This window comes from Bombina bombina, chromosome 6, assembly GCF_027579735.1.
Source record: "Bombina bombina isolate aBomBom1 chromosome 6, aBomBom1.pri, whole genome shotgun sequence".
NCBI lineage: Eukaryota > Metazoa > Chordata > Amphibia > Anura > Bombinatoridae > Bombina > Bombina bombina.
Window position 1 is genome coordinate 664,111,924 of NC_069504.1, and position 13,506 is coordinate 664,125,429.

At 35.9% G+C, this 13,506-nt stretch overlaps 1 protein-coding gene across 2 annotated transcripts in view; it reads left to right on the forward strand.

Moving 5' to 3' along the window:
- The first annotated feature begins 224 nt into the window (after positions 1-224).
- CRTC3 (CREB regulated transcription coactivator 3) overlaps positions 225-13,506 on the forward strand; it is a 668,286-nt gene continuing 655,004 nt past the window's right edge. For both annotated transcript variants that reach the window (XM_053717740.1, XM_053717741.1), the window contains exons 1-2: positions 225-757; positions 5,326-5,436. In XM_053717740.1, the coding sequence (XP_053573715.1) occupies positions 626-757; positions 5,326-5,436 (243 nt within the window). In that variant the 5' untranslated portion in view covers positions 225-625. The remainder of the gene's footprint in view (positions 758-5,325; positions 5,437-13,506) is intronic.

Here is a 13,506-nt window from a genome sequence, read left to right on the forward strand (position 1 = left end):
GTCCAAACTGGGCTTAGCAGGCGGCTCCCAGTGTCAGGGGCGGATCTCAGTGTCAAACACCTCTCAATCAGCAGCGTCTATAGCAAAATATCGTGTTGTGGGCGGTGGCAGAGTGGGAGGTTCTCTTAAATGGGCGTTATCTTCATGGTAGAACTGAGATGAGTGGGCGGGGTGTCGGTTTGTGGGTGTGGATTCAGTGTCAGGCTCAGTGGGTGGAGCAACAATGTCAATCCCGGCTATGTGGGTGGAGTCCTAGCGTCAGGCCCAGGCTGTGCGTTTGGGACTTGTCAGGAAGTGGTGCTTCGTTTGGATCATCTCGGATTTTTTGAGACATAAGAAATTTTTTAATCACTAAATTGGTCCACGGAAGCAGAAAGACTGGTGTTTCGGTTCTTGTCGCCTGCACGGAGATTAGTCCCTCACGAATGGCCTCTCACTCCTCCTCCGGAGACAGGCCAGTCCTCTCCTGATTCCGTGTACTCTCCGGAAGGGGGCAGCAGACGAGTCCGGACCCCATGACAGGCTGAACGGGGCCGGTCCCCCTGGGACTGTACAAATCAAAATACCCCCGCCTCCTCCCCCTTACAGTTTCCATCGGGAGGGAAATACAACCGAGGCCTGCATTATGTCTGCGACCCCGGCCTCAAGTAGTTCGAACCCTCGAAAGTTCAGCGAGAAGATCGCCTTGCATAACCAGAAACAGGCCGAGGAGACACGGGCCTTCGATGAGCTCATGTCTGACCTAACTATGTCCAGGGTGAGCCAGGATACAGTGACAGCTGGGCACTAAGGGGTTAACCCTAAGCCACACTATTTGTGTGGACCAATGTCAGATGAAGCTCCTTAGGGTCAGGGTGTGTTTTGATTATAGCTTGACAGGCATAGAGTAAAAAACCTGCTCAGTGATCACTGCCCCGAAAAGTTCTAATATTAAAGTATTTTAGTGGTAGCTTCCAGTTTTCATACATAACATTGCATAGGGTGACAGTACGAACAACTATAAATAATAGAAATAGACGAGGAAGCATCCTCCAAATAAGATGACTGTTAGTGGATTGGATACAGGCGATAGTATTAATAATATTATTGTGTAGTAATTTGGAGATGATCTATCGATCTATTTACTGCAGAATTAATTCACTTAAGCTATTCAGTATTCCTGTGCTCAAACTTTTTTATGTTATTTATAATAAAGGGTAATATTAGTAGTGGAAACAGTATTTTTGTTTTTCTTACAATATGAGTTATTCTTCATTGATGTTCCACAGTGCAATATGAGAAACTGTATTTAGTTGTGCAATGCTATATTGCTTTTCACTTATTGTTTCTCTTGTTAGTCAGACAGGGAGGTGGTTTTATGATTATTGGTTGAAAATGAGCAATAGGAGACTTTCACTTGTTGTATAGCACTGGACTCAGGAGTTTAGAGTAATCCTTTGAGGATTACTTTTATTTTTTTTAACAGCCAGTGGAAGACTAACAGCATTCAACCTAGAGTTAAACCACATTGTAGCAATTTATGGTTCTGTGGACTATATGATGTCACAAATTATTTTATATAGAAAATTGAAATGTTTCCCTGCTTCAATCAATTGCTAAACTGCCCCCCTATTGCCATTTAGATTAGAACATTCCGCTAAGGTTAGGTATTAAAGGAATACTAAAGTCAAAATTAAATTCTCATTTTAAACATCTTTCTAAGTTACTTCTGTTACCTAGGTTGCTTTATTGTCTTGGAATCCTTTTTTGAAAAGCATTCTTTAGGCTCAGGAGCAGCAAAGCTTTGCTGGGAACACGCTGTTGATTTGTTGCTGCACATATTCCTGTTGTCATTGGCTTATTCTATGTGTTCATATAGCACCCAGATGTTTATTGCTGCTCTTCAACAAAGTATACGAAGAAAATGGAGCACATTTTAATAATTATAATGAATTGGGATGTTGTTTACAATTGTACGCATTTATCCAAATCGTGAAAGAAAAAGATTTTAATTTCACTGTAATAATATAACATTTTTGAGGTTAATCTAGTGTTTATATGATTTTAATAAATATTGTTTATTTAACAGTGTGAAAATGCAGTCAATGTAGCAAGAAATAAAATAACCAATTTCAATCTCTTCATTTAGTTATAATTGTTATAGGAATAAAATATGTTGAACATTTCATAATTTATACTCCAGAGAGGTGTGCATGTATACAGTTTGGGGAACGTCAGTGTGTCTGCTGAGGATAAAATAATCTATGTGAATCCCTAGAGACTGCAAACTTTGGGGAGGATACACGATGACTGATTCTGTGGATTGGTGCAGATTTGTATTTTTAATGAGTCCCTAGGAGTAACTGTCTGTGGGTGTGGATCAAGCAAGGGATATGTCACCTTTCAGTATCCTGCTTTAAGAGCTTAGAAGATCAACCTATCTGCTTTTTGAATCATGCTGTAATTTTCACGACTTTTGGAAATGATAGTTATTGCATAAGCATTCACGCATTTCTGATGTAATGGTATGCACTGTAATGCACAACCATTAACTTCAATATATCTGCTTTGTTAATGGAAGTGAATGTTCATATTTTTTTTTTCTTACTGTAAGCTTGCAAGTTAATATTCATCTATATAGATTCTAAATCATGACTGAAATATGTTGTTTCTATTGCCTTTAGTTTGAACCTGTTAAATGGAGATTTTATTTGCAAAAATTTGCCAACTTAAATAGAGCCCACGTCTAAAAATGTTAATTTCTTAAAGGAATATGAAACCCAATTTTTTTTTCTTTTGTGATTCATAGAGAGCATGCAATACAACTTTCTAATTTACTCCTATTATCATGTTTTCTTTGTTCTCTTGCTATCTTTATTTGAAAAGCAGGAATCTAAGTTTAGGTGCCAGCCCATTTTTGGTTCAGCACCATGGGTAGAGCTTACTGATTGGTGGCTACATATTAAGAGTATTTCCAATTTTTTTTAATAGTGTTAAAAGGTAAAATGGAAATACATTCATTCAAAAAATGAACCTATACAATAGTTGTTGTTGTTGTTTTTAAGTATACATACAGTTTTACAAACCTTTGTTCCAGAATGTATCCATCTCCTTTTCAAGGCTGTTAAAGCTTTAAATTGATGGTATAAACTTGATCGTTATTGAACATATCAGTTTAACTAAGATATAAAACCAACCCCACTTTCATTCATGATTTTTCTATTTCTTACTGCTAATTGCTCTATATTTCTACCGCTCCTCCTAGTGCCAATCTACGTTTTTTTTTTTTGTTTTTTTTTTTTTAAAATAACTCTGACGTTTCTTCATCTGGCCAATTAATTTTCTGTCCTTTAGGCGGCAGTAACGGATTCGTGTGCAAATAGATGCTCATGCGCAAATGGTACAAGGGGCGTGCTGCGTAAGGATTTGGCCGCCTAAAGGCCAGGAAATTAATGGGCATGATGAAGAAATGTCACTGAATAAAAAAAAATTACCAGCAGAGAACACTTTTTATTCAGAAGAAGAAAAAAAAATGAATGAAAGTGGGGTTGGATTTATATCATAGTTACACTATGTTCAATAATGATTAGGTTTACCATCACTTTAACTATATTTGTTAGAAAAAAATATAGGTTTACTTTAGTGTTCAGCTTTGTCTTTAAAATTGATAGAATGTGTATTTTTTTTCTTCTTCTATTAAACAAAAAGTAATGGTCTCTTTTTACCAACTTAAAATTAAATGGTTATAAATTCCTCCATATTTTGCTTGAGTGATAAAGGCAGAAATTGGTCACATGTAAAAGTTAGTCCATTGATAGTCAATTAGTATAAACAGCAGTAATATAAAGCCAAATTGATCTTTACTGATTCAGACAGAGCATGCATTTTTAAACAACTTTCCAATTTACTGCTATCATCTTTTTGCTTCGTTCTTTTGGTATCCTCTGTTGACAAGCAAACCTAGGTAGGCTCAGGAGCCGCAGTGCACTACTGGGAGCTGCTTGTTGGTAGCTGTAACTATGTCTCTTTTCATAGGCTCACTCACTGTGTTTAGCTAGCTCCCAGTAGTGCATTGCTGCTCCTTCAACAAAGGATAGCAAGAGAATGAAGCAGAATTGATGATAGAAGTAAAATAGAAAGTTGTTTAAAATTGCATGTTCTATGTGAATCTCGAAAAGAAAAAAAATTGGGTCTCATGTCCATTTAAACCAGTGGTCCCAAAGTACCGGCCCTGGGGCCATATTCGGCCCTCAAGAAAGTTTAATCTAGCCCTCCCTTGTTTATTAGGTAAATTATGAATTTGGTCCCATCATTTTTATTAAGGGTCCTAGGTTGTGTAACAAGTTGATGTTCTATATAGGCACTAACAAGATAAATATAAAGGCAAGCATTGTCCAGTGTAGACTCCCATTATGCACTGCTTGGATAAATGTCACTTTTTATTAAAGGGACACTGAACCCAAATTTTTTTCTTTCGTGATTCAGATAGATCATACAATTTTAAGCAGCTTTATAATTTACTCCTATTATCGATTTTTCTTCGTTCTCTTGCTATCTTTATTTGAAAAAGAAAGTTCAGAACCTTGGACAGCACTTGTTTATTGGTGGATGAATGTATCCACCAATCAGAAAGAACAACCCAGGTTGTTCACCAAAATGGGCCGTCATCTAAACTTACATTCTTCCTTTTCAAATAAAGATGCCAAGAGAATGAAGAACATTTGCTAATAGGAGTAAATTAGAAAGTTGCTTAAAATTGCATGCTCTATCTGAATCACAAAAGAAAACATTTGGGTTCAGTGTCCCTTTAAGTTCCAGAAAGATCACTTCACGTCACACTCACAAGATAAATATACACTGCGTATGTCTATTGTGGACTACAGCTCCTACCATGCACTTGGCCAGTGGCCCTCAGATACAATGAGTTTGATACCCCTGATTTAAACTTTCAAAATTCAGTGAGAGTGCTCAATTTTAAGAAAATTTACTTCTATTGTCAAATAGGTTGGTGGCTGTACATATATCTCTTGTCATTGGCTCACTCCCAGTAGTATTGCAGCTCCTGAGCCTACTCTTCAACAACGGATGCCAAGGAAATTAAGCAGATTTGCTAATAGAAGTCAGTTGGAAAGCTATGTAAATTGACATGCACTATCTGAATCGTGAATGTTTAATTTTGTTTGACTTTACTGTCCCTTTAATACAGCGTGAAAATTAACATATTTTTCATAAATGGAAAAACCAATAAACTAAGATGAATAATGATGATGATTGTTTGAATATGTGGGGAAGATTTTATTTAATCTGAAAAATCTGTATTTTAACCTCTTCATCTCTGGCATGCAGGTTCAATTCCAAAAACTTCAGCAGCTGCGATTGGCACAGTCCCGGGCTCAGTATTATGGTGGCTCCTTGCCAAATGTAAACCAGATCAGCAGCAACCCGTCTGATTTCCAGGTAATGCATTCTTGTCCTTTTGTTTTTCTGAACTGTTTCGAGGATTTGCTTTTTGACCGCAAAGCATGTTTGTCTCTGTCGTTTGCTGTGGAAATGAATGCACACTTTATCTTTTATTGGAAACAACAGTGTAGTCAGTACATGGGTGTGATTTCACACAACATATTTCGGAAGTTAATGCCTTGAGGCTTTCAGTATGATATAGCCAAATTCTTGATTGTATATGTCGTGGGATTCATTTATTTATGGGACCAGTAAATACAGTATAAATTTATAATCGAACAGAATAAAAAGACAATGCAATAGCACATGCTCTAGATTTTAAATAAGCAGTTGTTTGTTTTTGTTTTGTTTTTTTCCCCTGACAAAAATCAAAATGTATTTTAATTTTCCGGCGCACTGTATTATGTAACAGGCATTAGCCAATTACAGACTTGTATATATGTATACAGAGTGAGTTCTTGCACATGCTCAGTAGTAGTTGGTGCTTCAGAAAGTTTGCATATAAAAATAATCTGCACAATTTGATAATGGAAGTAAATTTGAAAGTATCTTAAACTGAGACTTTATTTCATAATTCAGACAGACATTTTAAACAACTTTCCAATTTAATTCTATTATATTTGATTCATTCTCTTTGTATCCTTTGTTGAAGGAACATTAGTGAACTACTGGGAGCTAGGTGAACATATTGGGTGAGCCAGTGACAAGAGGCATATATGTGCAGCCACCAATCAGTTCTTAGCTCCCAGTAGTGCACTGCTGGTCCTAAACCTACCTAGGTATGTTTTTCAACAATGAATAATTGGAGAACTAAGCAAAATAGGTTATAGAAGTAAATTGGAAAGTTGTTTAAAACTGCATGCCCTATCTGAATCATGAAAGCTTTTTTTTTTCTTTTTTCTTTAGTGTGTTTTTTTTTTAGTGGTGGTTTTTTTTTTTTTAAATTGCTATTGGATTCAATATTTGTATCCTGCATGTGAAAGCTAATCTCAGACATGCTCTTTATCTGAACTGTAAACGTCACATATCTTTATTATTGTTGTGGTTTTACTAGGGCGGTTTGCTATGTAATCATAGTGTAGATGGCAAGCTGTACAAGGATCAGACACTAATTTGTGAGGGAACATTGTAGTCTGTCTAATTACTCCGTCAGAATGCTGGTTTTTTTTTTTTTTTTTTTTTTTTTTTTTTTTTTTAGTTTTAGGGCATGGAAGACAAAATAAAATGCATTGATTCTAATAGAGTATTGTTTTATGTCTACCAGAAAGGATACCAAGAAAAAGGTAAATTTGATAATATAATTAAACTGGAAAAATTTGACCTCCCTTTAGGTTTATGAGGTTTTAATAGATTGTGCAGCCTTCTTCCATTTTTTTTTAATTTTTATTAGGCTATGTTACCCCAACCTCCAACCAGAGGCAATATTACACATCCCATTTAAAAGCAACGGCAGCACCACGCCTGTGCTCCGTAAAGCTTCACTCTCTGGAGACAACAAGCATTTGGGAATGCATTCCTATTGATTTTATGGCTTGGGCAACAAAATGGGACCACTTTTAAATGTAAATTTATGAGCATTCATAGTTTCTGGGATGTTATGGTGCAGACTTGCATGAGTGAGTCTACAAACACAAATTTAACCCTTTAAGGACACAGCTTTCAGTTTGCTCAATTGTTTTATGACGGAAAAATTCCGTCATATGTCCTTAAGAGGTTAAAGGGACATAAAACACAATTTTTTCTTTCATTATTCAAATAGAACATGCATTTTTTTAAAGGGACAGTCTACACCAGAATTGTTATTGTTTTAAAAGATAGATAATCCCTTTATTACCCATTCCCCAGTTTAATACACCTTTTACCTCTGTGATTTCCTTGTATCCAAGCCTCTGGAGATTGCCCCTTATTTCAGTTCTTTTGACAGTTTGCATTTTAGCCAATCAGTGCTGACTTCTAGGTTACTATATGGGCGTGAGCACAATGTTGTCTATATGGCACACATGAACTAACACCCTCTAGTTGTGAAAACTGTCAAAATGCATTCAGATAAGAGGCGTCTTTCAAGGGCTGAGAAATTAGCATATGAGCCTACCTAGTTTTAGCTTTCAACTAAGAATTCCAAGAGTACAAAGCAAAATTGATGATAAAAGTAAACTGGAAAGTTGTTTAAATTACATTACCTATCTAAATCATGAGTTTATTTTTGACTAGACTGTCCCTTTAAACAACTTTCACATTTACTTCTATTTTTTTAATTTATTTTGTTCTCTTGGTATCCTTAGTTGAAAGGAATACCTAGGTAGGCTTTAGGAGCTGCTGATTGGTGTATAAACATAAATGCCTCATTATTGCCTTACCCATGTTTATTGCTGATTCCTCAACAAAGGATACCAAGAAAATGAAGCCAATGGGATAATAGAATTAATAAATCACCCTAAACCCGTTTGTGGTGATTGGCAGGCCCTGCTCTTAGTTAATTGGTTGGAGAAGGGCATGCCATTGCATAAGAGAGCTCTTGTGCAATCTTACATTTTGCCATCTGCATCACAAGTGGTGATTGTGGACAGGCAGGTGCTCTGGCTTCATATCTAAAAGCAAGTAAACACAGTTACAATGACTACAAGATATCCATAGTCCACCCCATCCTTGCTCTCCAATCTAAGCTGGGACGAGCATTGTTTTGTATCTTTTTGTTTTTAAAATATTTCTGGATTATCCATGTAAATGTATACAAATGATTCTTTACAGGAAGTTGTGGAACTGTTAAGCAATCAAAACCTAGCTTTTGTTTAGAGTCTACGTGGTTTCAAAGCTTGTACATTGTGTTTCCTTCTAAAATTATTAGACAAGTTTTTTTAAACATGGTTTGAGTATTGGAAGAAGAAAACACTCAAATGGCAGACTAGTAAATCTAATGAAGTATTTAGATTTGTAAAGTGCAAAACTAAGTATAAAAGGGATATTAAACACAAAAAATGTTCTTTTGTGATTCAGAATAATAAAGTTTCCAATTACCAGATTTGCTTTGTTCCCATGATATTCTGTGTTGAAGGCATACCTAGGTAGGCATCTGGAGCGCTATATGGTAGGAAATAGTGCTGCCATCTAGTGCTCTTGCAAATGGGTAACATTATTGCAAAACTGCTGCCTAATAGTGCTCCAGAAATAGACAGGCTCCTGAGCTTATGTCCCTGCTTTTCAACTAAAGATACCAAGAGAACAAAGACATTGATAATAGAAGTAAATTAGAAAGTTGTTTAAAATAACATGTTCTAGCCCCAGAGGCAGAACTTTTCTTCACTTTCTGCAATAAGATTTTTTTTAGTGAAATGTTTTCTGCAGGTCATTTTTAAATAAATTTTCATTTTAAATAAGGCAGTTACACTAAGGCACCAGTTTAATTGCAATGTGTTGGTTAACTGAAGAATAAAGCAAGTTTTAACATTTTATAATATAGTTCAGTCATTGAAAATTGCATTGCAAATTAGATGCATACAAAAAAAGAAAATTTTAAAATGTCTCTTGAATAAATCTGTTTCCTTTTCTTTTGGTCTAACATAGAATTGTAGTAATAAAAAAGATGCAATGCTCATACTAATGTCTTACATTCAAAATAAACAGCTTTAAAGACTGGGAAAGGCTAGGGGCGGGTTTTTGACTGCTCACTTCAAACAGCACTTACACAGTGCAGCCAGAGCATAGCTCTGTTTGAAGAAAACTGTCTAATGTGGAGCAGCACTACAAAGTTCAAGTGCTAACAATTCCTGCATGTGTCCTGTTCTTTCTGCAGATATGCTGCATTTTCTGCGATGACATCTCAGATCACTGTATGTTCTGCCTTGGGGGTTCTAGCTAATCAGGAAGGAACATTTTTGGGCTTCATATCCTTTTAAGGGTGGTAAAACCCAATTATTAGATTTGATGACACTTTACTGACAGTAATAAGAGGAGAGGGTCTTTGGGTATTATTGATTCAGAGCAGTGTCTGAAAGAGTGTATAAGGCTATAAATTGTTACTTAAAGGGACTAATTTACTGAATCAAGTAAAGCAAAGGGTCATTAAATACATTTTTATAACACAAATTAAAATGTGCTTGTTCTACACTCCATAGAGAGAACAAAAAGCAAATTCTGTAACCCAGGCTTTGTCCAGAAGGCTGCAAATCTGTTGCTAGTTTAGAAAGTTAGCAGCATTTTGAAGAAAACGTTTTACAGAATTGGCTTTTTAGCCTCAAAAGCAAGAGGTATTTAAATGGATACTGAACCCAAACTTTTTCTTTCGTGATTCAGATAGAGCATGACATTTTAAGCAACTTTCTAATTTACTCCTATTATCAAATTTTCTTCATTCTTTTGGTATCTTTATTTGAAATGCAAAAATGTAAGTTTAGATTCCGGCCCATTTTTGGTGAACAACTTTGGTTGTCCTTGCTGATTGGTGGATAAATTCATCCACCAATAAAAAAGTGCTATCCAGAGTTCTGAACAAAAAAAAGCGTAGATGCCTTCTTTTTCAAATAAAGATGGCAAGAGAACGATTTTTTTTTTATAATAGGAGTAAATTAGAAAGTTGCTTAAAATTACATGCTCTATCTGAATCACGAAAGAAAATTGTTTTGGGTTCAGTGTCCCTTTAATGTCTGTAAAGGCTGCACTTCAGGATTAGGGGTAGACTAGATAGGTGCTCTATAGAAACGAGATAAAAGAGGGCGCTCCAATAGGGAAGTATGTCACAACAGACACCAAATAGAAGCAGAGTATAAACAATACTCACAAACCCGATGCACTCAACAGTGTAAAGGGAGCAGGCTGAACTATCAGAGCCGTCCAGCTGACTCGCAATCCGGCTACAGCATACACTGCAGGAACCGCCATCCAGAATAATGATGGTATATAGCACCGCTGAGGTTTCTGAAGCTGGTGAAATCCATCAGAAAGAGGAACCACTATTTCACCCCTAGAGGATAAACAACCGCTCACAGTCAAAGATTAAAATTCAGTTTAATCACAACGCGTTTCTCAGTACTGTTTCATCAGGTTATAATATTTTAAACGCAAGTTACCCAGCATTTTGTTTCCCTGCTGCCAAACAAAAGGTAAATTAAAATAGCTCTATTTAATTGCAAGGAACTATATATGCCTTTCTATTTGAGGAAAGTGAATTATATTAAAGGGACATGATTCCACTTACAGTATCAAACATCTTCCCAATTTATTTATGTTATCAAATGTGCTTCATTCTCTTGGCATGCTTCGTTGAAGGAGCAGCAATGCACTACTGGGAACTAGCTGAACACATCTGGTGAGCAAATGACAAGGCATATATGTGCAGCCACCAATCAACCGCTATCTCCCAGTAGTGAACTGCTGCTCCTCAGCCTACCTAGCTATGTTTTTCAACAAAGGATTCCAAGAGAAAAAGCTTTTTCTTTCATGATTCAGTTAGATTATACATTTTTTTTAAACAACTTTCCAATTTACTTCTGTTATAAAGTTTGCTTCATTCTCTTATCTGTTTTTGAAAAAGAAGTCATGCAAATCTGGGAGCTAGCTGATCACGTTTCTAAGCCAATGAAAATGGGCATACAAGTTCAGCCACCAATCGTCAGCTAAGCTCCTATGTTGATATGGTTTTCAACAAAGGATACCAAGAAAATTAAGCAAATTCGATAATATAAGTAAATTGGAAAGTAGTTTAAAATTGTATATCTATCTGAATCATGAAAGAAAAAAAGTCCCTTTTAACTATGCTTAAAGGGACAGTCTAGGCTAAAATAAACTTTCATGATTCAGATAGAGCATGTCATTTTAAACAATTTTCCAATTTACTTTTATCACCAATTTTGTTTTGTTCTCTTGGTATTCTTAGTTGAAAGCTTAACCTAGGAGGTTCATATGCTAATTTCTTAGACCTTGAAGGCCACCTCTTTTCAGAATGCATTTTAACAGTTTTTCACCACTAGAGGGTGTTAGTTCACGTATTTCATATAGATAACTTCACGTGCACATGCACAGTGTTATCTGGGAGCAGGCACTGATTGGATAAACTGCAAGTCTGTCAAAAGAACTGAAAATGGGGCAGTTTGCAGAGGCTTAGATACAAGATAATCACAGAGGTTAAAAGTATATTATTATAACTGTGTTGGTTATTCAAAACTGGGGAATGGGTAATAAAGGGATTATCTATCTTTTAAAACAATAAACATTCTGGTGTAGACTGTCCCTTTTAATAAAAAAATATTTTGTCATGTGTTAACTGCAACTGAGGTTTTGAGCACCATGAACCTTTTACTCTACTGGTTTACTCACTTGTGATGTTATGCATTTTCTCAATTGCTATTTGCAGGATCTTGCTTTGAATTGTGTGCAGCATGATGGAAATGTTTAGTTCCCACGTAAACCTAGTACACTTCCCATCATGCCTTTGAATTCAGTGGGATTGGTGCAGGTATGCACTTTTTTTAATGTTCTGGAAATTACAGATTTATTTTGAATAAACATGAATTTACCTTAAAATACAAACATATATAGGACATATTGCGAGTTTCCTTAATTAAATACATTACATGCATTTAATTTTAGGAAGAAAGACTTAAAGGGACAGTATACACTCATTTTCATATAACTGCATGTTATAGACGCTACTATAAAGTTATTTAAAAATAAGCAAAACCATACATTTAACCTTTTAACGCCGTTATGCCGTTCTATTCCGCCATAATTACACTGCAGTAGCCAACGGCTGTCCTGAAGCCTACTGTGCTTCTTAGATTTCATCGCGGTCTGGAGGGCGTTCCTAGGGTTATAGGGACGCCCCCCAGACCCGATCCAATAATTGAAATCTCGCGATCGTGTGATTTCAATTTGTCTACATCGGAACAGTTGTTCGAATGAAGACACTTTAACCCCGTCAGGAAAGGGTTAAAAAAAAACAAAAAACCTTTATGGGCTATATAAATAGATCATCTATTAAACCTTTATGCAAAGAAAAAATGAGTGTATAATGTCCCTTTAATGATTTTGTTCCACTTTAAGTTTAAATCTTTGCCTATATTCAGTGCTTCTGAAACGGATGCAAACCCATCTCGATATGGATACATTTGCACTAGAAGTGTGGTTAAGCTGGGTGCAAGGGATTTGGCAAAAGGTTTGATAGGGAAGTTTCCTTTTCAACAGCTTTCTAAATAGAAGATTTTCTAGCATTATGGATGGTATTGTAATGTAGATAATTGACATGACTTTGATAAAAGCCATTATAGTGCAAAAATGACTTTTTTAAAAATTTGTTAGAGTGTGTCATTTTAGCACTAGCAACCCTGCAAGTCTATGTGCTTAATCTCTCCAACACACATTTTAAAGTACCACTTGGGAACCACAGAGAACTGCTAGTAGCAGGCACATCCTAGCTTTTGATCTCCACTGCTGTGTCTGCTTGGGATCAGTAGTTCTCTGTGGCTCATGAGTGGTATTTAAAGGGACATGAAAAACATTTTTTTTTTCTTTCATGATTCAGATAGAGCATAACATTTTAAACAACTTTCTAATTTACTTCTATTATTAAATTGTCTTTGTTCTCTTGGTATCTTGTTGAAAAGCAGGGATGGAAGCTTGGGAGCATACACGTGTCTGGGGCACTATATGACAACAGTTTTGCAAGAGTGTTATCCATTAGCAAGAGCACTAGAGAGCAGCACTATTTCCTGCCATGTAGTGCTCCAGACACCTACCTAGGTATCCATTCAACAAAGAATACCATAGGAATGAAGCAAATTTCTTAATAGAAGCATATTGGAAACTTTATTAAAATTTTAATTTTTAATTATGCATTATGGCCCTTTAATGATGGTTTGTGATGTTACAGATGAGTCCTTACATCCGTTGTGATGTTTTTTTGTGCCTAATGTTGGAAGCTGAATGATGTGTATGTTCGAGGTCTTTCACAAATCTAATAGCATATCTAGTTTGTTTGCTTTAACAATTCATTGCCACTTCTTAAAGGGACATAAAACACTGAGATTGTAATATAAGGTGCTTAAAGGGACATACAAGTACAAAAAGAAAATGGTT